The sequence below is a fragment of the Apus apus genome, chromosome 7, assembly GCF_020740795.1.
Source record: "Apus apus isolate bApuApu2 chromosome 7, bApuApu2.pri.cur, whole genome shotgun sequence".
Lineage (NCBI taxonomy): Eukaryota > Metazoa > Chordata > Aves > Apodiformes > Apodidae > Apus > Apus apus.
Window position 1 is genome coordinate 31,760,155 of NC_067288.1, and position 26,270 is coordinate 31,786,424.

At 42.2% G+C, this 26,270-nt stretch overlaps 1 protein-coding gene across 3 annotated transcripts in view; it reads right to left on the reverse strand.

Annotated features, from left to right (window-relative positions):
• Positions 1–26,270, reverse strand: part of SLC44A5 (solute carrier family 44 member 5) — a 68,991-nt gene that overhangs the window by 10,099 nt on the left and 32,622 nt on the right. For 2 of the 3 annotated variants that reach the window (XM_051625725.1, XM_051625726.1), the window contains exons 3-17: positions 24,128–24,201; positions 19,235–19,319; positions 16,929–17,013; positions 15,387–15,515; positions 14,680–14,740; positions 12,967–13,090; positions 11,752–11,835; positions 9,889–10,001; positions 9,330–9,461; positions 7,760–7,859; positions 5,072–5,164; positions 4,067–4,154; positions 2,632–2,894; positions 1,475–1,569; positions 991–1,094 (exon numbers count right to left, since the gene is read on the reverse strand). In XM_051625725.1, the coding sequence (XP_051481685.1) occupies positions 991–1,094; positions 1,475–1,569; positions 2,632–2,894; positions 4,067–4,154; positions 5,072–5,164; positions 7,760–7,859; positions 9,330–9,461; positions 9,889–10,001; positions 11,752–11,835; positions 12,967–13,090; positions 14,680–14,740; positions 15,387–15,515; positions 16,929–17,013; positions 19,235–19,319; positions 24,128–24,201 (1,630 nt within the window). The remainder of the gene's footprint in view (positions 1–990; positions 1,095–1,474; positions 1,570–2,631; positions 2,895–4,066; positions 4,155–5,071; positions 5,165–7,759; positions 7,860–9,329; positions 9,462–9,888; positions 10,002–11,751; positions 11,836–12,966; positions 13,091–14,679; positions 14,741–15,386; positions 15,516–16,928; positions 17,014–19,234; positions 19,320–24,127; positions 24,202–26,270) is intronic. The other variant, XM_051625727.1, reaches the window with a different exon arrangement.

A 26,270-nucleotide genomic window follows, 5' to 3' on the forward strand; every position in this document is an offset into this window, starting at 1 on the left:
GATTCTTCTCACTTTGCTAGTTACCTACACTAGATTTATAGACAGTGGAAAAGAACAGGCACTTGCAGAGCCAAAGAGAGTTGACCCCTGTAGGTCTCTCCTTGGACCTGGCACTGCTCTTACATAAGAACAAATCATTAATACCAGTATCAAAGTAAGTGGATTTACATCAGCATAAGGTAAAGCAGCTGAAGTTATTCAGGAACAAAACCATTTCTTCTTCCTAGAATAGTGTCCACAAGGCCAAGATATACTAGAGCAGTTTTCAGTGCAGTCAGTTTACCAACTGTAAACCAGAGAGTCAAAAAGAATACTTTCTCTTCAAGATGGCATTATTTTGAAACATCAACTGCATCAACATGAGTTATAACAGACCCATTACAGCCACCTCCTCTGAGGCTACAAGTCCACAACTGTACCACTCAATCACTGATATTGCTTCAAGTCAGAACATCCTAGGCTGAAATCTGTGGATGTTTATTTAGGTCAAAATCTGGAATTTCTCTTCTGGAAGCTCTGATAGTTTTTTTTAGAGAAATATCACTGCTGCTACTAGTGGAATTTGTGCTTTTAACTTGCAGGAGGAAATACAGATACCACACAACTTCTGACTTCCTTATTCAAGCACTACCTCCAAACAGAAGTGTCATCAACATGCCCTATGAGACAAGTATTCCTGTGGAAATCTGGATTACAATTGCTGAATCAGAGGCAGACTTAACTGGTTATGCCACCCCTTCCCATTTACTCTGGGGAGTGAGAGGGATGAACCAGGACAGGCATGAAAAGAGGCTGAGTTCAGAAGGAAAAAAAAAAAAAAAAAAAAATCTTACTTTTACATGGTAGGACCACATGCACTTCCTGAAAACTCCCATAAACCCCATTATTTATTCAGCAGATTCTAGTACTGCTGGCTGTTGGCCAACTAGTAGTGGCCAGGCTATTTTAGTGCCCCAGAAAAGGGAGACCACATGCAGAGACAGCACATACCATGATGTAGGCATTTCTGTTTATAAATTTTAAGAATTTTTCCAAACACCAGAAACAGCATTTGAGGCAGCAGAGCAAAAATCTAGTGAAGGAGTTCTGTGTACCTGAAAGAATGAGACAGCACATCACACACAGAACTCACGAACAGTCTTCAGAATGTGGAAAGCCATTCAGAAGAAAATCTCAAATTGTGACCAAAGCAGAAACATTATTTCTTTTCTTCTAGGTATGGACTCCTTCTCAACCAAATTTAGCTCACTGGCTTTCAATGAGATCAGGTCCATATCCCACTTTGAACTCAGTTCCCAAGGACACAGACTCAATTCGAGTAAATGAGCACAAATTAACTGGCTTCAAATGGAACTATAATGACCAAAAATAATGTTGAACTATTCTCTTTTCATTGCTGAAAAAACATATTGGGAAAGTAAGGAAATAATTTACTAAAGGAGGTCTTAATCTACAGCACATTTATAAATCTCACCTTTCAGTTTGTGATCCAAGTACTCAAGTACTACTCTAATAAGCTGGACAATTGCAAGAATTAAGGCTCCAAATGCCAGAGACCCTGTGTGGTACCTAAAACAAGACAAATTACTGTTATGTGGTGCTCTGTTTATTTGTCTAATTATATGTGTATGTGCATGTGTGTGTACATATACAAACAAACCCGTAACTGGAGGAAAGTCCATTAGTGGGAATTACATACAATAAAGGACCTTCCTCCTCATCCACCAGCAGCAGGATGAAGGCACTGGTGCTGCTGGTGCTTGTGTGAATGTCTGTCTGTCCATCTGTGTGGTCAGTTGCTTTCATATGTGTTGCATACATGTATGTGGGTGAGTGCACTCCTGGGAATACCTGCTGGCATTGGAATAAGGGTAAACTGCACATTACAATACCTTGTAATTGGCTGGGCCTGGGGACATGGAGCTGCAGGAGCCTCGCTTCTACTGGGCTACAGGATTCAGCCTCCCTCTAACAACTACATTTTCCTGATTGCACTGGTTTTGGATGGAATATGGTTAGTTTTCTTCAAAGTAGCTTAGATTAGATGGTGTCAAGTTTTGAATTTGTGATGGAAACAGTGTTGATAACATTTTAGATCCCACGGAACACACCAAGGCCTCTCACCCTGCCCCAGCAAGCAGGCTGGGGTGCACAAACAGTTGTGAGGGGACACAGCCAGGACAGCAGACCCCAACAGACCAAAGGGGTGTCCCACACCATATGGTGTGGGAAGGAGCAGGAAGAGGGGGAGGTCTGGAGTTACAGTGTTTGTCTCCTCAAGCCACAGCTGTGCTGGTGCAGCCCTGCCCTCCTGGGGCTGGCTGAGCCTCTGCCTGAGCCTCTGCCTGCCCATGGGAAGGACGCAATGAATTCCCTGTGCTGCCTTGCCTGCGTGCTCAGCTCTGCCTTACCTGTGGAACTGCCATCTCAGCCTCATGTCCTCACACTTCTGCCCCATCCCACCCTGGGGGAGTGAGCAACTGGCTGGCTGGGGCTTGGCTGCCTCCTGGGGTTAAAACCACAACACTGACCCATCACTTCCATTTGATACTCCAAGTCTGGCTTCCCTAGATGTAAAAAGATAACTTTCTGGATCCATGCCAAGGCCCCCACCCAGCTCCACAGCCTCACCGTATTGCTCGTCCAAAGGAAGAGAAGAGTGGCCACAGCGGGATATCCGCCGGCTTCCGGGAGGCCCAGTAGTAGGAGGCAAAGGCACCAGCCAGGGTGCACTGACCCAGGGCGATGGCAAAGTTCACCAGCCAGAGAAAGACAAAGGCATTGGCTAACTGGAAGATGAAGATGTACTTGTGGTACAGGCTTTCTCCTCCATAAAAAGCAAAAGTGCACTGTGCACCTGGACACAGTTTAGTTACGTTGGTCGTGTTAAAAGTCTGTATAGAAAGAAAAACAAACAAGACTTTGGTAAGCAAAGAATTCTGTGTACAGAGTCTCTGAAAATCAGCAGCTAAACACAAATAACTTGATTCTTTTTGATGTTTCATTAGCTCATTCAACACTGCCCTCCAATCCTATGTAACCTCTTTACATATGTAAGTGTTCATACTAATGTCTTATGCAGGTGCTTAACTTTATACTCGTTAGCAAACAGGGCTGTTCAATACATGTCGCTGAAACCTACATGGAATCTGAATTTCAGAAATCTGCTTTTAGGATACACAAATGCTTCAGTTTCATTAAAGAAACCTGCTTACATCTAAAAAAAAATAAATATCAGAGGCCAAATCTGCAGTCTAGGTAAAACGCTACAACTTAAATCAACTGAGCTATGCCATTTCATGCAAGCTGCGATGTGGTCACAACTTCTCTTACCTATCTCAGAGTATTAAAACAGGAGCAGGTTTTACACTGAATTACTTTTCCCTATTTCTATTGTCCATTTAATGTATTTGCTCCCTTTGGGAGTGAAATACACCCCATCAATTTCTAATCCCTTTCTTTTTTAGTGTTCAGACATCAGCAGGATGAAGAATTGTCTGGTATATATACAACCACAGTAGTACATTGAAATTTAAACACCTGAAAATGACCCTGATATAACATTTGATAAATATTTCTAGTTTTCAAAACCTACTAAAACTCAACTCCACAGTCAAGTCAAAACATTTGACTGAAGACGAAATAATAAAGTAAGACAAATATTTTGGAGCATCATAAAGGTCACTGCTGTGCAGCTGAGCCTCTGCTTCAAAACATGGCTGGTCCTTGGCCAAGCTGGAGGCACACCTTTCAAAATCTGCCTTTGGAGAACCAGAAAATACAATCCTCACTAATTCAAGAGCAGCTTTCCAAATAAACCTGCATTTTTGTGTATTCCTTCCTCACCATGTAAGTTAGAATGGTTAATATTTACCTGCTCTATAGGACGGGGTAGCAGAAAACCTATGTAAACTGCCCTGAAACAAAGATGTGCTAACTGAACACTAAGCACTATTTTCAGATTTAACATGAAGAATCATTACTTAAATATGCATATTTTCTTCCAGCATTGCATTTAATGGTGATTTAAGAACAGAATCAGTATTGCTCTCACTGTTACACTTACCTCTGGGTCACAAGTCAGGTTTGCATACTTGCACAGTGTTTGATTAGCCATTACTTTATACACAGGTTCTCCTGATGTAGCCAGAAAACTGAACAAAATATTTTAAGGAAGAATCAGAGAACTGTAGGCTTTAAGTAACCTAGCATTCTGCAGTGGGTAACTGCTAGCTTTAAAGAATTTGTGCAGGTAACAGAAAAAGTGCCCTTGCTGTGCAGAGATGTGCAAGACTGCATAACCCCATAACTTAAAGAACTAAGGGAAACTCCATCCACGAGCCATAAGAGCCCCTGACAAGCATGAGCAAGGGCAATAACCTTGAAAGCTGACAGTCCCTCCTGCACATCTACCTCAGACAGGGCAGACTATGCAGAACTTCTTGGCAGTTCATATTTTGGTGGAACAGGACACAGAGCATCAAGGTAACCTAACCTTGTCCTGAACAGCAGGAACTGATCCTCTTTGCATGGGAAAAACAAATTTGTTTTCAAAAAGCAATTTTCCCCTTTCAGAGACCTTGCCAAACCCTTGGTGTTCCAGGAACAGACAGACAGTTGTTGCTGCTGTGCAACTTAGAGAGGACTCAGTGCGCTGCATGTTTCCTCACTCGTTTTCTACACTTTTCTGAACAAAACGCTCCCAGAGCCGACCCCCAGCTAAGAGACCACTCACATCAGGCCTACAGAGCATGCAGCACATTCAAGGCCATACTCACTCTCTGCTGAAGGCCCATTTTTACACCTTAAAGTCGACCTTAGCTATACATACCTTGTATGATCCCCTTGTCTGGGCAGGAATTTTAGTCCAGTTCCTTTTAATGAAACTAATTTCACTGTGCAATTTGTATATCACATGCAAATGTGCAGTGAGGAAGAGTGCCTCATTGCAGAAAGTGGCAAGTGATCAAAAAGCCCCCTTAATGCTGGTTTGGTTAATCTGAAATGGCAAGTTATCTGTTTTTTCAGCCCACAAGACTTCCTCCAGAGAGGTACACAGACAGAAGGATACACAGCTGTCACTGCCCAGTAGGAAATACAAATTGCAATGAGTATGAAGGTGACGATTGGGTAAAACAATGTAGACATTATATAGCCAATAGCCCTACGAAAGAAACAAAACAAGTCAGTAAACTGCAACAATTTAAGAAACAAGCTTTTTATCAGTCCTCTTCCAGCAGCATCCTTTTTACTTGCAGCTACTTGTTGATAGTGGTGGCATAATTTAGTGCTGGGATCTCAGAATATTGCAGGTTCTTTCTTCAAATGTATTCACATCTTCACTTCCTCATTTCTACTACTCCACTTTTATCACCAGTGCTACAGTCAGCTTTATCCATTTGAAACATTCAAGCCTGTCTCCTTCTACATTACTGCTTCACAGACCCAGCTCTTTCAGGTCACAAATCCATTTCAATCACATCTCCTTGCTGACTGCTGCAGACCTTACCCTTTACATCCTTGTCCCACTCTGCACAGCTCCTACAGACCTGTAGTTACTTCCTGCTATGTCGTATTTGAGGACTCTGTGCCCAGGCCCTTTCCTGCCTTAAGCAGTAACTATTTTGGGGACATTCAACTTGCCTTTGCATACTAGGACATGCAATCACCTTCCTGTGACTGTGACCTTTTCTGCAGGTGCCATAAATGAGTGGTGCTTGCCTTTGGCAGGCAGAAAGGATGAAAGGCTGGCAGCTTAGAGAGCTCCTTCAACATCATGGTGATGTTTCAGAGACTGACCCTCTACTACTACATCTTGTGGCTAGACTGTGGCTAGTGAGCAGGAACCTGAGCAAGCCAGTTTCCAGTGGGCCAGAGACCACCCCTCTCTAAGAGCAAGCTGGCCCTCCCCTCTGGGCAGATGGGGTGCAGCTCCAGCTGGGTATCTACCATGAGACTTGAGAGAGCATGTGTTTAGTTCACGGAACCTCACAGGTTGGTTCTCTTTACACTCCTGATATCTGTCTCTTCCCATTACTCTAAATTTCCTTCCCAGTGACCCTGGAAGCTCATCACAAGCCCTTCTGTCTCCTGGTATTTCTTACAGCATTTCTCCTGTGACTTGTGGCACTTCTGATGCTATTTGTTTTACAAAAGGCTGTTTCCAGAATGTAAAAGGAGACCAATTTACTCAGTTCCTGTTGATAAACTAGTAAATGCCTGGCAGAACACAATGGAACTGTCAGGGGCAATCAAGAGGTGAAGAGCAAGATGTCAACTTCTGTCTGAGTCTGGAGATGTCCAAGTCCACCCGAGTCACATGGGAGGACACAGCCTCGTGCTGCCACTAGGAACAGGAACAGTTACTCGAACACACTGACTAACAGCTGTTAATTGTTTCTCCCTATGGATTTCAAGCCAATTAATAGCATTATAATTGTAATATTTTTGAAAGAGTAGTTAAAAGGTATCAAAAACTAATTTGATTTCCAGTCATTAGCAGCTTATTTTTCGTCTTCCTGAATACAGGGCATGGTCTGTTAGGTTTACAGTAATTACATGCAGTGCTTCACCTCCTGCAATATGCATGAAAGTATAAAAACATCACCTTCAAGTGACCTTTCCATGCTGCTGAAAGACTACAGAATGTTATTACTGCTCAGCAGGAAGTTTATGAACTTCCTGAAATCCTTCTACCTGTCAAGGTTGTGAACACAAGTGTTGCAGAGTGTTAAAAAGTGTTCCTGGATTTTAATGAACAGGAATCAAAAAGTGTAATTTAGCACTGCCAGAATTAACTGCTATGCTCTAATTGCACAGTAGCATAAGACAGGAAACAGGTACCTGGCTCCGTGCAGAACTTCAGCATTTCTTAATCCCATTACAAAAATCCCAAATTCTGATTCCCAAGAACCACAATACCAAGGGAGATGGCAGGAAACTACAAGCAAGTGCACACAGATTAACTCAGAGCTAATCTATGTCCTCTAACCACAGAGCTCTACTTCCAAGGCCCACAGGTCCTTAGCCTGTTTGAAATTAAATCCAAAGGCCTGATGCTCCTTTCTTTGAAAAAGAGCTCAGTGTTGACAATGTGTAAAGCAGAAACCACTGTGAACAAAAATCTGTGTACATTCAGGAAACACAAAATGAAGAGGTCTCCTAGGCCTTCGACTCTTGCATCCTGCTCTGATTTCTTTACTCAGAGCTGAAAAGAAGTATCTTGGACAGTACCATATTGTGATGTCTGGCCATGGAAGTCTCATTTTCCTCTACAGATCTATGTACATCCACACAAAGTTTGATTTGAGCCAGAAGAATCCAGTCTTTCCTAAATAAAAGCCACAGCCAAAACACACCAAGCCTGTGCCACTAGGATGTCACCCTGGAGACAATCCAATGACAGAGCAAAGTTGGCAGCTAGAGGTCCCAGGCTCCTACTGAAATTCCATCACACCTGGCATTTCTGCTGATGCACCTTCCTGCACTGAGGGTCCCTGGTGCCACCAACAGTCCCTGCACTCTCAGGGCAGGGAGCTGAGACACAGAAAGGTCTCACTGCAAAAGAATAAGCTCCAACCAGCACAACCTCATTAACAGAGAGCTGCCTTCTTTCTAACTGCGTATTTGGGTCACCAAATGCAGTGCTGCTCTTTAACCCCCAGCTTTCTGCCCTTGGTAGTGCAAGATGAAGCACAGGATGAGTGTACTCTAGTAATCATTTAATAAAATACAAAATATACTAAAATCAGACACGTACCTACTGCCTTCCTTCAGCAGTGCAATAGCAATACGGATCCGATTCCTTAGGAAGATCAGCATCAGGATGATTATCACCTCAACACCACAAAGGATTATCACTGTAAACAATCCAACAGAAAAAGTTAGATTTATCAATAAATGGACCAATACGCCACCTCTATAAATAGGTGGGTTTTTTCCCCCACCCCTTGTATTTTACACTATTGTTCATGAACTCCATAAAATTCTCTGCTAGAGCAGCTCTTTATTTCTCTCAAGGCACCTGCCAACATTCAATTCCCTTTCATAATTTTGTAAGTCCCAGTGTAGAGAAATTCTACATATAGAAAGTTAGTCAAGAGTGTGTAGGACCCTGACATTAGCATTTATAATTCTAGAAGAAAAATGGATCATAACATTCTCACACAAATATAATTATTTACTTATATGTGACTGTAGTATTCAGCTATAGATACAGTTCACCCTTAACAAATTCTGTTTCATAAACAAGCATTTTTCATGTATATACTCTAAGGCTGCCAATGTGTAGCATTTAGATAAAAGAAAATAAAAAGAAGAGTCAACTTTTTAATGAAGAGTGCATTTTTCTGCACATTCTAATATTTAGATGTATTTAAGTCAATAGACTTGTTTGAGTATTAACCTGGCATGAGCTCCTTCCAGCTCATTTGAGTAAAAAAAAAAAAAAAAAAAGGAGGCTAAGACAGGACAGTTTTGGACAAAATATTTTCATGTTCCAGTTGTGCTGCTGGAATCATACAAACTTGTTCAGGTCAGAAAGCTGAGATCACTATGCCTCAGAACATTTCCTCTCTTGGTTATGAGAAGTGCTTGAACCACCACTGAGATCTGGTTTAAAGAGTCTGCTTCAGTCTGATTTCTGTTTGGACCAGTTAAAAACCTACTTCTGCAGTAGAAAGCAAAAAAAAAAATTCTCCGGACTTCCATCTAGAGAAGAGAGAGTCTCTAATGCCTGAAGTACATCACCTGTGACTCTGAGACATACCCATCAGTTCCAGGTGCTTCAGACAATTAGACAATATTTAAACCAGCCAAGCAGCTGTGGATGATTGCCCACAGCAGGACCTGCCCCCAGCTGAAACCAGGAAGCTGTTGACAGAGAGAAAGACAGAAGGGACAGTACCCCCGAGCCTTGGCTGGTCTGGAGCTTCACAAAGGAAGATGGGAATTGGCTTCAGGTTCCACAGCTCAGTCTCAGACTCCAGACCCAGTCACTGGTGATGGTAAATTGTGTTCCCAGCTATTATCAGCAGCCCTCACCATCAGAGCTGCAGGTGGCAAGTGACTGCTGTGGTGCTCAGAGACACAGACTTTGTTCAGAACAGTTCATGCTACACACATTTCAGCACCTATTTTTGGTATAGCTCCCCAAAAAGGAATACACATTCAGGTTTCTTTAAAGTTGCTCTCGTTCCAGTTCAGCTCTAGTAAGTTACGGTCGCTTGTCTCAAACATCGTGAAGAGGGAAAACAAAGCCAGCACATGATGAGCTCTACACCAGGACTAAGAGGACCTACTTTTTAGTAGCAAGTTTAAAGGGCACTTACTAAATGCTAACCATGTTTGCCTCAGTTGCAGGTACACTCTGAAGTCTGTCTGGAATCCAATATCGTAAATGGTGAGGTCAGAGCCAGGTATTCCTTTCAGATGATCATACTCCCAGTAACAATGCCAGATGCCTTTTAAAAACAATCAGTATAAAATGAGTGTTTCTGAAGAGTGCAAAGACAATTTTTTTAAAGAAATCTCTTAGAAGCCAAGTGCTTTGTCCTCAGTGTGTCAGGTAACCAGAAACCAAAGACACACAACTGTGAGACTAGTCAGTTGTAACATCACAGACACAGGGAAGAAACCTCAGCACAAGTGAATACAGGCCAAGCATAATGTGGGTAGTTAACTCCAGTTACTACATCTGATGCCAAGACTCAGCACAGATGGATTCTTACTAAATGTTGCTGCCATTTAAGCCCTTCTCATTTAACTGTGTCTAAAACTAGGCATTAGTTTACCCAGTTGCACCATTTAATTGATGTAATCACTTATTTTCCTTGCCCAGACTTAAGCAATATGGAAAAATAGCCTCAGAGACTAGAAGATTACACCTACCATAACCTATGATTCCAACCACACCAAAGATGAAAATCCAGAAGAGAACCCCAGCCGTGAACCTCAATAACACAAGGAAGAGCAGACTGACAATCATTGCAATGAACAGCCCACTAGAAAGACAAGAAACAGAAACACAAGGAAAACAAGTGTGAGAACCTTCACTTTCCTGCATGCCTGTTCCTCCAAGGGAGGGTCACTTCATCTCATGTAAAAGATTTACTTGTAAAAGTGTATTTCAAAATCTTCCTTATGAAGTACATCTCATGGCTATGATCTGCAATTAGAAACAAACAGCTTATACATGCTTATCTCAAAGGGCAGAGACAGAAATGTCTGCATCCAGGAGGTTCCCAGGTTGGCTGAATGGGACCAGTACAACACCTTTCTGGTCTTTTACACCAGCCAAACGACTCACTGCCTTTCCCAGGCCATGGTCTAGTCCACAGTGCAGAAACTTACACTGAAGGAATCCCCCTGTGTGTAGAGGTCGTTTGTTTGTGTCCTCCATTAAAAATCCCTGCTTACAATGAAACAGTGTCAGGGAAGTGACATTTTAGGAGCTTTACTAGAAAAAAAAATACATTTAGAAGGAAAACCAGTGACTCCTTCAACCCATCAGAAGCAGAAATTATCAGGGCATTGTGATGCATAAAAATAAATTGCTAAGAGCCATCAATAGGGCCTCTAGAAAAGACATTTAGAGTGTCTTCTCTTTATCAAGTCTGTGGTAAGAAAATACTTGTTTTTATTTCACTTCCAGAAAGCAACTCGGAAAGGAAAAATTTACTGCAAAAGGCCTTTTCACTCAGCAAGGCCTTCCAAAGCAACATGCATAAAGCAAAGTGAACTAAGCAATGTTAACAATAATCCCACACAACAAACATCCAGCTCAGATGCTTCACAGAATATTATATTTATCAGAGTTTTAGTTGGTGTTACATCAGAATTTTGTATTAGTGCAGAGTCAAAAGAATTAAAACTTCTGCTTGCCTGTCTTCAGTAACTTCTCTTCTGAATGTTCCCAGCTTATTTAGCCAGTTACCAAAGATAAAAAATGGGTCATCCTGATCATAAACAATCAAAACCAGATGTTTTGGGTAAACTAAGACAGATGGGCAGAGGGACAGGAAAAAGAACATCAGCTTATTTAGTTAAACCTGGGTAAGCTGGTCTTAAGTCCTATAGAGGCTTCCTAGCATGCTGTATTTTCCTTTTCTGAATGGCTTGTCTGGAATTCAGAATGTGCTCCACAAAAGAAGTTGCAGTTTTGGAACTTACCACTCTTGAAAGCTGTAAGTTACCTTTATCTAATGTTATTTTTAGATATACACAAGTCCTAGTAAAACCAAAACTGAGTACATGGCAACAACTGTCCTGAGGCTTGAAAGCAGTAGTTCTTTTGAGGGTTGCAAAGAGGACTAAAACAATTCCATATTTAATTTTTAATCCAGTCTCCTTTAATTATCTGGCCTTCACTGTCACCACCCAAACTGGCACTTAAATACACTTGCCCAGAAACCACTGCATGTAGGACATAATTTGCTGAAAAATGTGAAGAAAATTTTACCCAACTACTTTAAAAGTAGCAACAATTCCTTATAAAAATATCGTATTTGAAATGTGGAAACTGACTGCAGTATTTAGAATTTCTGTTTTTAAAAAATGGTCCAGTCTCTCTCCAGCAAATCTGCACCTCCCTTTGCAAGAAGCTGTACTATAACCTGATTTCAATAAGCGATCCAGAGAGAACTGAGCTTGCTACATACCAAGGAGTTTCTTGCCCCTTTTTTAATTCTGTCAATTTCTTGCACATTCTAAAGTGAGTTTGGAAAAATTAAGAATACCCACGAAAAATCTTACATTAAAATCCAGTACCAGGAAATGGCATAGTCTTCAAAAATTTTCATTCCAACTGATCTTGCATCCAGGACATTATTGATGCCACTGAGAAAAGACAAACCAAAGGAAAGGTTGCTTCAGGTATAAAAGCAGAATTTATTTATACAACAAAAAGGCTCAGTGAAAGAAATATCTTTTCTAGAGATAGGAGTATATTACTATCCTCCAGCTTCAATTCTGTAACCAAGCCAACATCACAGTTATGCCAAAGCAAAAACCTGTGTTAAAATGTCCATACAGCTCCCCAAAAAAGCTTTATTTCAAGCGCTTTATGACTACTAATTATCACCAGATATAATTGTTTATGATGTCACAACAACAGTGGATGCTATTAAGATCTGCAATGCACCAAGAGCCAAACACTTGTGACTCCAGAACTGCTAAGAGCAGAGCAGCAGAACACAGCTCCATGAAGCAAGAGGTGACTTTTTGGAACAGTTTTCCTATCCTGCAAAGTCCTTGGCCATATTCATATTCTCCTGAGAAGAAATTAAGGATCCTCTCAAAGAATACACAGTGTAGCTGTAGGTGCCCAAGGAAGGGAACTGAATAGGATGCAGGTGTTTTGGATTGAGAGGTAAGAAAAGGTACCCGTGCCCCAGCCAGGCTGGCTGACAGCAGCTGGAGAAGGGAGGCGACTGCAGCAGTTCCCTCCTCCTGGTTGATGCCAGGACTGGAGGTGTTTGCTGTGGTGGGGTCATGCACCACTGCCTAGTCATTGCTTTCTGACCCTCAGACATGTACTAGAGGAGCGCTCTGAAGAGGCGAGATGCCCAAAGTACCAGGACAGTCCAAGCCAGTGGGAAGAAGCAGTGGGGCCATTCCAGGCTGGCCCGAGTCCTGCAACACAACGATTCCATTTTCTGCCTCCTTTAGCTCTCTTTAACACTAATTTTTGCTAGGAAAAACAACAAGAATGTCTTTAAAACTGACAGTCACTCTGAGACCACCAGAGCAAACCTTCTGGCTCCTTGCTCATTACTGCATACCACAGTGCTGCTTTTCCTTCCTGGAATTTTGCCAGCACTCAGGCACAGAGAGACCATTTACTAGCAAGTCTTGCCTGGGTAACCCTCAGCCATTTGCTGCAACAGTTTCTAATTATTTTTTCAATACTTGAATTAGTTCACAATCTCAGACTCCAACAAATGAGCCCTTAAGAGGGGTAAAACCTACTTGGCAGCTTCCCTGAGATCAGTCACATTTCTTGTTTTCCCTCTTCCATCTTTGAACGTAGTCTGATTTGCCACCGTCAGCACCCCATTCTTTGTGGAGAAGTCTGGGAAGCATCTCTTAAGAACTGTTCAAAATATCAAAAAGAGCATGCATATTACACCTCATGTCAAGCTCCACTTTTATCACTTGTCTTTTGTCACAGATTTAAGAAAATTCAGATTCACAGTCAATTGTTTTTCAACTGATTATCTAACAATACATTGACTTTGACAAATCTTGGAAGAGCCAATATATTCAATATTACTATTTTTGCTCTGGGGCTTTTTGTCCAAGTTCAGGCATGGTGGGATCACAGCTTTCAACTTGGGAGATTCTAGGTGCTACTGAATAACAACAGTAGTATCTGTAGCAGTTTAAGAATTTGTAATAAATGTAGAACTTACTCTCTGTCAGTATCTGGGCAGCTTACAAAACCTGCAGCTTCTCAAATATGTCATTTCATGGTAATAATCAAACCAGCCCCCAGGGACAGACTCAACATGACTGGTCACGAATGGTATTAGCACCCAAAACAACACATAACAGCAAGTGTCAGCTCCTCATATGCCAGATGAGCTCCAGTACCGCCACTAGCACTAGATATTCTTGGAGAGGAAGCAATGGAAAAAAGACAGAAACTATTGGTTAGACAGAGGGAGGAGGAGATTATAAAAAGAGAGAGAAAAGGAGAGATGTTTACATACTCATTTATGTTGCCCTAGTCTTTGCTGCAAAAAGTCCTGGTTTTCATTCCAAAGGCAAGGACATGTCAGTCCTCCTACACAACTGAACTAGTAACAATTCTGTGCTCTCCTTATCAGGTTCCACTAAACACTGATGCCAGGGTTCAATATTCAGTCTAGAATATCTATCCCACCAATTATTCTGAGGAAATAATTAAGTAACATGTCTCTTTTCCTCCCTCTGTAATCTTTGTCCCATATAGTATTCTAAAAGAAGATAATAGCTTCTTTGCAAATTATTTTCTGTCCTCTGTGTCAGTACACCAGTTTTCATACTAACTCTTTGTGTTTTTTAAAAATTCAGTCTCTTTTCACTTTTTTATAACTCATCACTGGTTTACATATCTATTTTAAAGCATGAAAAAAATAAACACCGATTTCTTAGTTGCATGAGCTTCTGGGTCAGTGACAGATACTGTTGGCATAACACTTCTGCAGCTGAGATGAGCTCTGAGACCTGTGCTTATCTCCTCAGAAACACCTCCTGACCCCAGTGACAAAAACATCTCTGCCCCTTAACTCCTCTCTGCCCTGCATAGCCAGCACCACAGCTGAAAGCAATCTGCACTGTAACTGGGCTGAAGTGTAACCTGAGCTCCAAGAGCTGCCGTGTGGTCCTTCCTACAGTCATGGCAAGTTCTGATGCTAACGGGGTTTCACAGTTTGAGCTGCAAAGCTTTTCTGATCAGTTATGATTCAAGAGCAAGAAAGAGCCCAGCTTGACATGATCACATGCTGGATGTTGACAAATGGCAGTTTGAAAAAGTATCAACACATCTTTACACTTTCAAACTGCTTAAAATGGAATGGATGTCATTGTCAGGTGACAGCTCTGCTGAGCTGGCCACAGAACACAACTCAGACCAGAGCCGTGCTTTAATGTGAACACCTGTCATCTGCTAAGGTGTGGGTAAGAAGTAGAGCCACTCACAAGGCCTGCTTGGAATGATCATCGAAGGACAATCTTCATCACGTAGGACTTGAGCAACAGACTAAAAAGAGGAAAAATAGGAATGCTGAATACATAGCAGAATAACTACGTGGTTTCTCACCCAGTCTGAGAAAATGCCCCAAACTAGGCTTTGTAGCCTCCTCCCCAGACTTGACTGGTGGGGCTGCAAGATACATTCATGATGTGAGAATCCAAACTTCCACTGAGATTTGGGAAAAGACTATTCTCTCCTTTTCTAGTGACAAAAAAGAAAAGACCTGTTCACTTCAGAGCAGCATCTAAGCCAGGAGTGACCGGACAACTGATCCTTGGCTCCCCTTCTCCTTTTCTACTTAGTAAACTACTAAGTAGCTATAGATAACTCAGAAGCCTTAAGAACTAGTTAGAGATACTCTGCTGTGGAGTACATAAGTACTACAGCACACTGCTTGCCCCAGCACAGGAACTCCCTGGGTAGCTGCAGATACTCTTCTAAGCAAACAGTGACCATTTAGAGTGGAGATCTGCTGTGCTTACAAGACCTTCACCTCCAGTTAAATCAATGACAAACTACACATAGGGGACAGCTCCTTGTATGGTGAGAGTATCAGAACAATTCAAAGCTTTCACATAGCTCAGTAAAATCATGCACGTTTCATACCAATTGAAGAAAGAATGCATTCCATTCCCTCCTGACACATACAGACCTTGCGGGGGTTGTTAAAGCCAGGCTTGCAGAACTGCCGGAAGTAATTCCACTGCTCTGGTTTGTATCTGTAGGAAGCCTGAACATCAATGTAGGTTGCAAACCTGTCTGGGCACTTTGACACACAAAGCTGCAAAAAAAGAAAAAAAAAATGAGTAAAGATACACTGGGGGTAGAGAAGTGTAAGGAAAGTCAGTGCAACTAAAAAGCAAGAAAAAGGCCATGTAACAAAGTGCCTGTTTTATGGATTTTTCTTTGGAAATGTCTGCTGTGGGTTTTAGACAGGGACATATGTTTTCCTTCTGATTCCCTAGATGAACACTTCTAAAATTCTCTGATAAAATACACTTTCCAAGTCTCTCCCCATGCCTGGTAGATCTGCAGAGCTTTCCGTCTGTTGAAAAAATAAATACCTTTTTTTTTTTTTTTTGAACACCAGGAAAAAAAATCTGTCAGGTCCTTCTCTACTTCCCTCAGCAGCAGTGTATATGAGCAAGGTGGTGCAGTAGATACTTTCACAGTATACAGGTAATTTCTTTCTATTACACTTATTAGTTGAATATTATTTTTTTAAAGTCTTATGCAGCTAAAATTGTTCATAGAATCATCCTGGTTGGAAGGACCTGGAAAAAACATCTATCGAGGATAGGGATCAGGAGTTAAGGGCAGCTGGAATGGGAAACATCATAATGATAGTCAAATAAATAAACAATTGACATTTGTGATCAATAAATTTGTTACCATGTAACAACCTGTAACCAAATTAACACTGAACTTCACTGAACGTTGTCAAGAACATCAGCTGAGACCAAGCTCTGCCACCTGCAGTTTAATGACACAGCACATTTACTTTGGCAGCAGCTGGATCAGAGCAGCACTGCACCTAACCCCTCTAACCTACCACAGGTTCTTGCCTCTTAAGATGAGCTGACAGAGCTGGTTGTGCAATTGTTCAGCAAACCAGAACAGTACAATGGTCTCATGTAAAAAAGACAGAAGGATTAAGTTCAACCCACAAAAGTCCAGTGACTGGATTTATTTCACAGCTTCACGAGAAGCTGCAGCACAGCTAAGGGAGCACAGATTGTGGCACAAGGCAAGAACAAGTTTTCAGGATCTTAATTTATGGAAGTGCCATAGGCTCTAGCCTCACCCAGATACTCCTGTTCCTGGGGCTCTGCACATTTTCTTGAATACGTCTCGTTTGAAAAATCCTAGATGTCAATCAAAATTATTTTCTGCACGCACTGATTACTACTGGATAGCTGCCTGTGATGAATTCCTAAGTAACAACTTTTTGTACTCAACTAAACAGCTGAATATTTTCTTAACTCTTTCCCAAAATACGGAATCTCATGCACTTCCATGTATTTGTCTGATGATCATAGGCTACAGAGACCATGTGCTACACATCATCCATAAAACAGTCATATTATATTTTGAAGGATAGGAACAACAACTTTTTAATCCAAACAAATGTATGTCTAGCTCTCAAGCACCATGACTAAAGGCAGGGAAAATATTTTCTCTCTGTCTCACTCACCTGTGTTGTAGGGCACTGTAGGTTTATTAACACTATGGGGCTGGCACACTTCAGAATGTTAAAGTAAAACAAAATGGTCTTGTTCCTATGGAAGAGCATGTAAGATATTAATAGTACAAATATGGGTGCTTATACATCATACCATTCAAAAATTTATAGTATACATTGATATTTCAATTCTATTCTAATATATATATTATGTAACTATTTTAAGTGAGGTCTGTAAATTAGCTCTAGAAAGACACTATAGTCACTTTATTTGCACTGAACATACTGAGCATACACTGCAAGCAAAATTACTACCAGTAAATGCTACACTTTAAAAGCTGCTTGTATTTTGTTGATCAGAAGGTGGCACCAAAATCAATCAAAAGCTTTTTATGGTTGGAAGCTGAAAGCAGCTGTCCAGGAAAGATAATAACAGCATCTGCAAATAATGCTGATAAACTTCCTTAGATATAAGTAAGGGGCAGACTGAGGGGTTCGCACCCCAGAGTCCAGATACTTGACAGCTTCTGGAACTTGAGACCTTGAAGTAGCTGTCACCTCAGTTTGGATTTGTTGAAAACCAACTGCCCCAAGATCTCTGGATTTAAACATCTGGGTTTTGAAGAAATCAAAATATGCTGTTAATCTTTGCTATGTCATAAATTCACCTGATAGCTCCAGTGAAGATGGCACAGGAGAGTCCTGCCCTTGCTAAACAATACTTCAAAGTCAGCTAGCTATGCCAGGACTACACAGTGCCTACAAGACACCATGCCCTCCATGGCCTATGATGTGCAAGAGAACACAGTAAGTGTCAGAGTCACCAGCGAGCCCCACTGGGGCCATGCAGCACTGAGGGAGGGAGCTCTGCCTTGGGAGCAGACGGCAGCAGGAGCAATGCAGCATGTTTGGGCTCACAAGGCTGCCACTCTTCTCTCTGCAGTCTTGGCACACATCCTGCTCCTGCATCTCCCCATTGTATCCCACAGCCCAGGACATCTCCTCCAACCTTCCACCAGCACATGGCTCCCACCAACTGCTGAATATGGCTGTGTCTTCAAAGGCACTGCTGATACTCAAAGCACTGCTGCACATTCAAGCTCCCTTTAGAACTGAGATTAGCTCAACTCCCTGACATTTGACAAGGCTAAACTGTTTTCCTTGAGGTATGTTCTACTATGCACTGTTTAACAAAACATGCATCCTTGCAAAACAATTCACTATTAGTAGTGTACACTATCACTAGTGCAGTGATGGGAACAAGCACAACACCATAACTTTTTCTCCTAGTTTCTGCTCTTCAGGAAGTTGGATACTTCAACAACTGCTCTGAGGAATCTTGGTCAGAGGGCGAACAGATCTTAACACCATTGAGTCTGTTTCCTCTGTAAAACAACTTGGGAAGATATAAAGCCCTAGCTCTGCCACTTCCCTCCAAACTGCCCATTGGACAGTGGCTTCCACAGTTTTTTCCCAGAAAACTAAATGGGAAAAGAAAGAGGAAAGAGCTGTTGCCAGCACTAGCTTCTGGTTTACCTCCTGCATAGCACCCAGCTTCTTGACAGTGACAAGGGCATAAAGGGTGCGTAATACCTACTTTTTGAAAGGGAGAAGGTGAGGGGAAAAGCAAACTATTTTTTAAATTCTGTTTTATGAAACACTTAAGTTTTTCAGAGAAAATATGGATGTGACAGCTTTCTTTGCTGAACAGCTATTTTCATCTATAAGTACTCTGTTGATATCAACTAATTCATTTAACTCTCACATGTCACAAATTAAAAAAACTGGGAAACAAGGACAAGTAAATAGAGCTGTTTGGCTGATATCCTCCAGGAAGGTACGGTTACTGCTACCTGTGTCCCAGACCACTCAGTCTCCTCTCTACCAGCACTGATAAGCACCAGAAAAAAACAACAGCTTTTCCTTATAGTCTTTTCTGTTATTTGGTGCACACTGAGAAAAACCAAGAACCAGGCTACAGTGCTTGAGGACTACTCTTATCCCAAGGTGGACAGCAGAAATTACTCAGCAAGTTATTAACTATCCAAACTTGGGCAGCTAGAGACTGTGCCAGCTAGTCATAAGTTATACTGATACTTTATAAAAAATATTCTCTGCATTATGAAAGTAAATGCATTATAGTAAAAATTTGGGTCCAGAATTGCACCAAACGAATAATCTATTTCTGAACTTTATTTGGAATAAATAAAGTGTCACTGTCCAGCTTCCCACAAGACCCCCTAGCAGCGAGGTCTACACCTCACATCTTATTCATAGTGCACGAGCAATAAAGGCAAGTATAGGGATTTAGTACTCACTCATTGGGGGTATCTTTCTGACCACAGAACTGCCCGTAGCTGTCAGTCGGATAAATCACTTTCCTGGGGTCGCCGTGCACCCAAGCTGCAAATACAGATGTATCTTTTAACATTTAGGTCAAGTGTACCCAGTTAATAATTGAAACTGGCACGAAAATGTATCACCTCTAAAGTAACATTTTAATGTTTGTTTGTCACACTGAAGAGTATTGATTTGTTCATTTCCTAATGAAAAACTAAAATATAAACCAAACTAAACTGAACTAAGACATGGATGAATCAGTAAGAAAGAAAAGCAATTCACTTTTTACCTTCAGGGCACATACATCTGGGTTGTATCCAAAATATGAGGTAATGGACTTTAAAAATAGTGGTTATGAGAAGGGGAAACCTAACTATGTAGACAAATTTGAACATTCACAGACAACCTCAATGGCATTGGAATTAACGGGATTACCTGGCTGTGTGACAGGAATACACTGGGTGTGACTAAATCTAATGGACCCCAGCTGCACTAAGAACGGGAACAAACTCTCACTTGCTAAATGAAAACATGTCCTGACCTCACACATGGCAGCTGTCCCGTTTTTCAGTTATTAGGTCTGCACCTGTCAATTTACATATGATACATGTCCTGGTTTCACTGGACAGTCACGGAACCAATTTTCTGTTCAGGAAAGCTACAGTTCTGAGCAGACTGCAGCACCCGGGCGGTGAGAGCAAAGCAGGCAAGACTCTGGTTTCAGCTGGTGGGCAGTCCTGGTCTGCAGCTCCCACAGCCATCCCCACCTTCCGCAGCTCCAGCCCTGCAGGTGCCGGGCTCGGAGGAGCGCGAGAGCAGGGCCAGCACAGGCACGTCCCACTCGCCACCAACCGGGCGGCTGCCCGGGGACACGCCTGCTCCCCTCGGCTGCCCGGGGACACGCCTGCTCCCCCGCAGCCCCGGGACACGCCTGCTCCCCCTCGGCTGCCCGGGGACACGCCTGCTCCCCTCGGCTGCCCGGGGACACGCCTGCTCCCCTCGGCTGCCCGGGGACACGCCTGCTCCCCCGTAGCCCCGTGCCCGGGGGTCCCCCCGTCCCGCGCCCGGCACCGCGCGGCCACGGCCGGGAGCGCGCAGCTCCCCTGCGCCCTGGGATCCCTGCCTGCCTCCCACCAGTGTGTGTTAGGGCTGCACTAGCTCTGTTCTACCTCAGCCCAGGGGTGTCCCCTCTGGGGCGGCCGGCAGAAGAGCTGGCCCTGACCGCAGCCGCGCTGCCCGAAGACACGCCAGCCCGAAGCGCCGCACCGAGGGGCAGGGGCTGATCGGAACCTTCACACTGCTCCCGCCGCTGGGAAGCAGGATTTCTCTTCCAAGCTATTCTCAGCTGCACCAGTATTTCCCTTTGAGGATCAAGTACACAGCAACAGCCACTATGACCAGGATTCTCCCCACGCTGCAGGGTGCAGACCTGACTAGGCTCCCATCACGACTAGCCACTGACTAGCCTGTGAGCCATCCTGACTATCAGCTGCTTATCTGACCCTAAATAATGGAAACTTCATTTATTTGTAAGTATCATTCAAAACTAAGATACAGCACCAGAGTATAATTCCGTATCACTACCCCGAGCTAGCAGCCTAAAACCAGGTTGCTAGAGAAATGTAAAAAAAGACCACTGACCTTCTCCCAAGCATTTCCTGTGCTTGTACTACAGGAAAAGATTACAGGTATTACCAAGATTTTAGTGCCAACCCTCCCCCTCTGGCACTGTATCCTGGATGTCAGGAGCCCATTAGCATACACTTGAGGCTTTGATCTATGCAAACCACCTTGAACTTGCTTCTCTCTAATTACTCCATTTTCTCTCAACTTTGTGACATTATTTTTGTCATCTGTGGAACTGTCATTTCCCTCAAGGTCACTTTGGTAAGAACAACAGTGCTTAACAACAATGTTCAGTGCAGCAGAGACAGAACCTATGTAAGATCTCAGAGCAGTAACCTGCAAATTTACTGAAATGTTCAGGACAGATGCACAACATGCCTTCAGTAACTTGCAAATAGTTACAGACAATCTGCAATGCTACCTTTCACCTGGAATGGTTTTAGGTTAACAAAATTAATCTGCAAGTTCTTTTTAACCTCTGTTAGTTTCCCCATGTTTTGAAGTTCATAAACTAACCTGCTGCTCAGTATCAAACACTTTCTAAACATTCAGATTAGCTGCACCATATTAACTTAGTGTCCTGATGCTCAGAGAAAGCTAAAGTGCTTCATCAGCATTAAATCTCATTTACTTTTTTATTTGTTAGCCCCCACTTACTTCAGTTCTTTTCTCTCAGTACTACCCTGCGTGGCAATACTTGTCCTGTGTGCCTAAAGCCTCAGTCCTATTTTTAATAAAACAGTGCTAAAACCAATCTGTTTTAAAACAATAGATGTAGCACCCTTTGTGAAACTCCATCACTGGGATCAGCTGCTGAGAGGATGGAGCAAGATGCCTCTCTGCTAAATTCCAAAGTGAAACAAAACAATTTGGTCTGGTTTAGAAGAGATACATTTAGCATTTAATTAACTCTGCACCAGAAAGGGCAATGACCAAAAGAAAACACACAGCTTCTTTCATTGCCTGTGCCAGGGCTGATCATTAAGACTAATAAACTTAATCCTCTGTCACCTTCTTTGCAAACTTAAGAGCAACAACAGTGAGAGAATCCATGGGATAAACACACAATTTTTCTGGCCTAGCCAGTGAAGAATAAGGACCCAGTTCAACAGTTCTCACTGAGCAGAGAAGGTGACAGTAAAAGCCAGCCTGACAGAGCAGTACCCTGTTCTGAACGTTCTGCTGCACTCCTGGTGACTCACTATCCACTACTAAATGAAAAGGAATCCAGTCATGAAACATTTTTATTCTGGCATGCTCTGATGTTCATAAGGCTACAGCCCAAGTGCTGGCACGAACATCTGGGCTAAAAAAGAAAATAAAAGGACAGCTGAAGCATGTCACACATCTGACTCAGCCCCCAGTGCAGCAGTGTGACATCTATGACAAGAGCACAGCATTTCAGGCCTTCCACTGATGTGGAGCCAACACACAGACAACATCAAAAATAACTAATATCTGTCACTACATGTCTACCAGATACACTCCTTTTTGTCTGTGCTCTATGGGATATGTCAGTTGTAAAGGCTGGAAAGCTCCTGGCTAAGGAAAAAATGTTATTAGAGCAATGGCATCCTCAGATACTCAACAATGAACTGCAAATCTGGTTATTCTGTCTCATTCCCTCTACTGTGTGTTTTTGAAAGGGCAGTCTGTCATACAGTTATCTGGCTTCCCTTAAAGGTACATTTTTAATGTTTTAATGTATGGAGAAACTGACCTGTCTTTTGGCTTTTTAACAGAAGCAATTTACTAATGTATTGAAACAGATAACAGAGCACATGACACAGAATTGGTAAATCCCTCTTGGCACCACTGGCATTGTACAAGCATCCCCTGGAGCGATACCACAAGAGTTATCACTTTGAATTAATGTGTCCTTTGGAACATGAGGCTCTTTTCCAGGATAACTTATTTGCTGTCTTTCATGTGCACTTTTCTGAAGCAAAATAATCTTAAATAAAGAGGTAAACATTTGTAAAGTATGGCTCAGATAAGACCAGTGTCTCTGAAATAAACATGAAGAGTTAAGTCAGTTTGATGGAAAGGAAAACTACAGGGAATGCTAAATTAGCACTACTAGTTCATATGTAAAGGTAGAACGGTAACTCTACAGCAGCCATCACTGAAGCAGAACTAAGAAAGGCTTGTAAGAAAAATCATTGTGTTTCATGTTTCAAGGAGAACTTACTAACTTTTACTAAGCCTACATTTCAGCCTCCATGAAACATGAAACATAAAAACCTTCCACCCCACTGTCACACAGACACACCTACAGCTGAAGCCTGTGCCAGATGTACATACAACTCCGAGGGTAAAACTTCACTCAGATTTTCAGTCATGCCAGTCGTGTGATGAACCTGCATTTACTGCTTTCTTCTGAAGCCAAATTAAACAGGGATCCAGAGCAGTACACACATATACTCAAGTAACTGTGGAAATCTACTTTGTTGTTGTTTCTATAATAAGCCATAAGGCATAATTCATTACTAAGGGTTAATTTATAACTTATTTTCTCTTAAAGTGAACTTCTTTGACTCTTAAGTATTTTATACAGGGCTGGCCCCTGGAGCTGTACCAAAGCTGATCTCATCTTAGGAGTAAATTAGAGTGAATAGAACAGCAGAAGCACAGCACAATCTCTCTGTAAGGCAGGGCCAAAACAATCTCTTACAAGCAAATTGAAAGAGCTCAGACAGACATGCAGACACAGCAAGTACATTTGTACAGCATCATGTGTCCTTTCACATACAGGTACTCATGCAGTTCTCTCACACAAGCAAAATAAAATGGCTATTATTAATTAATATCCTGATGTACAAACGACTTCGGATTCCACAATAAATGAAGTAATTTCTCTTACTTCTCCTTACTGCTCACATAAATTCCTTCAGTGATATTTTATGTAACAAAAAGCCTCTTAAAACCAAAGTGTTTAACTTTTACTGCAGGATAAATGACAAATGAAAGTGAATTTTTCCACCACAGTTACTTTATGATAGCAAAATTATCACCTGAACACACTTAAAAAGAGTTTTTCAGTAAACATACGGTTGGAACTTGTCTCTAATTACAATAGTCACTGAATGCTAATTCATTATTGGCTTCTAGGCAAGGCATTGCTTATGGACAGGAAAGTTTTACATAGATACAAGCAAAAGCAACGTCTCAGTCCCAAATCCTAACATTCACAAAGTTGCTTCCCTTCTGCAATAGAAAGCCCTGCTGTACCTGCATGGACTTACCCACAATTCCTAATGCAATGTAACCCAGAATGACGACTATGAAGATCACACAGCAAACCACATCTGTGCAGTGCCTGGGGACAGAAAGAACCTTTTTTTAAAAGAAGGTGCCTAATATGACCCTGTGCAAACTTTAACACCTGAATAAGATGTAGCCGCACTTAGCAGAAGTCTTACTCACAAAATCATGCCTGAGCACCAAACAAGTGTATATTCCTTTTGCATTGTAGACAGAAATAAAAACATACTGAGCAGCAGGTTTAAGTATTCTTAAATAACACCTTATAATACCGAATCCATGAGTTCACTTATGGTACAAGCTACTAGAGGACATCTGCCTCGGCCTGTCCTTAAAGCTGGTATCACATACTGCAAACAATGCCACGAAATAAAGATTTAGCACAACTTACCTGCATTATAAATAGTTTATGAATGGGAAAATAACAGCATGAAATGAAAAAAAGCCTATATGCAACTAGCTCTGACCTCTGCACAACATTCCAGCTCAGCTGTTTGACTTCATTTAATGCAATCAAAATACACTCTGTGGAGAGGATAAAAAAAACTCCAACACATTGTGGAGATCTAGACCTTCTTTTACAGGCAAGTAATCAAAGAACAACACTCTCCAGTCTGAAAACTGAGGCAGCAACCAAACTGTGAGTACTCAATTTAATTACTGTCTCCTGTTTATTGATGTGCAGATTAAGTTCACGCAGGCAGGAGTGGAGGTGTGGGCCACGAGACTAATTTTTCTCCCGTGTCTGCCCTTGATTAGAGCTGTTCCAGGAGTATAATTAGCATGAATGACAACACTCCCAAGCAAGCAGAAGGTCATTGTGCACTTGTGGAGACCATTGACTGGGAGAGCTCTGGCTGGGGGGAGCAGTTCTTCACAAGCCAACTTGACAAGCCCTTGTTTCTAAAGATGTGTGGAAGCAAAACAGTTACCTCTCACAGCCGTGTGCAGGCCTCACTGGTTAAGAAACAGTAGCAGCTAACGATCTTAAAAGGATGTAATTATCAAAGGAGTGAATTACTCCAGGAGCGTGCGCTGCCTAGAGCCTTCTTATCTGAAGAATTTCAGTGGCTGCTGTTTACTTATCCGAGCAGCTCCGGTGACCAGCCCGCTGCATGAAGCAGGTGTATGAAATGCACCTGTCCCTTTAGGCAGGACTCCTGCCTGCACAGCCTGGCACTTGGGGCTAGCTCCACAGCTGTGCTAACAAACTGCTACGGTTCTGACCTGTTCCAAGCCCTGCTCCACTCTTCCATGGCAGAGGAGCATGCAGTGATCACCCTGGGAAAGCCAACACGTGCCAGAAGCTACAGGACTATCTGCATAAAATGGTCAGTGTCCACCTGCGCTCGCCAGCCCGTGCCGGCGGACACAGGCTGAACCTCACCAATGAAAGCCATCTTGGTGTCCAAACTCCAACTGACACACAGTCATTTTTAGCATCTACAATTACTTCCACTGTGTTTCCTCTTACAGAGAACCATTACTCTTTAGCATGAAGAAGATAAAGATGGCAGATCTTTTAAACAGCTGGAGAACCTGAACAGTGCTTCCAGATGCAGAAAAGGAATTAAAAATCCTGTGCACTTCTCCGGAGAGACAGTTTTCATACCTCACTGAAATAAATTTTTAGCAAGGCCAAGGTGGTACAGGATGCAAGGCCAGTCTGACAGTAACCTAAGAAAGGACACGTGCTTCCCGCAGAAGCAGTGATGCTAAGCCAAGGCTGCTCATTTTCCCAGCCTCCATTCAGAAGCAGTTCTGACACTCCTCAAGCTTGGCTCTCACCCCATCAGAGCTGTTTTTAAGAGGTGTAATATATAATTCAAGGTGTCTCAGAAGAACTATGGCACTATAAATACTTTAATTACAACTCCTATAGTCTCAAAAACCCCTTCAGTCCAATTCTCACAGGTCTCATTTTATGATACCTAAAAGCAACTGAAGGTTCAAGTTTGGCAGAGCCACCACAGAAGTACTCACATACATTTTACCAGAATGAAGGATTTTCTGATCTTTGTAATACACAAGCTTCTGTCCAGTACCTAGTAAATCTCACTGTTGCCAAGTACTGATGTCATATTTAAAAATATACAAGAAGCCCATAAATCCTCTTTTGGGTGG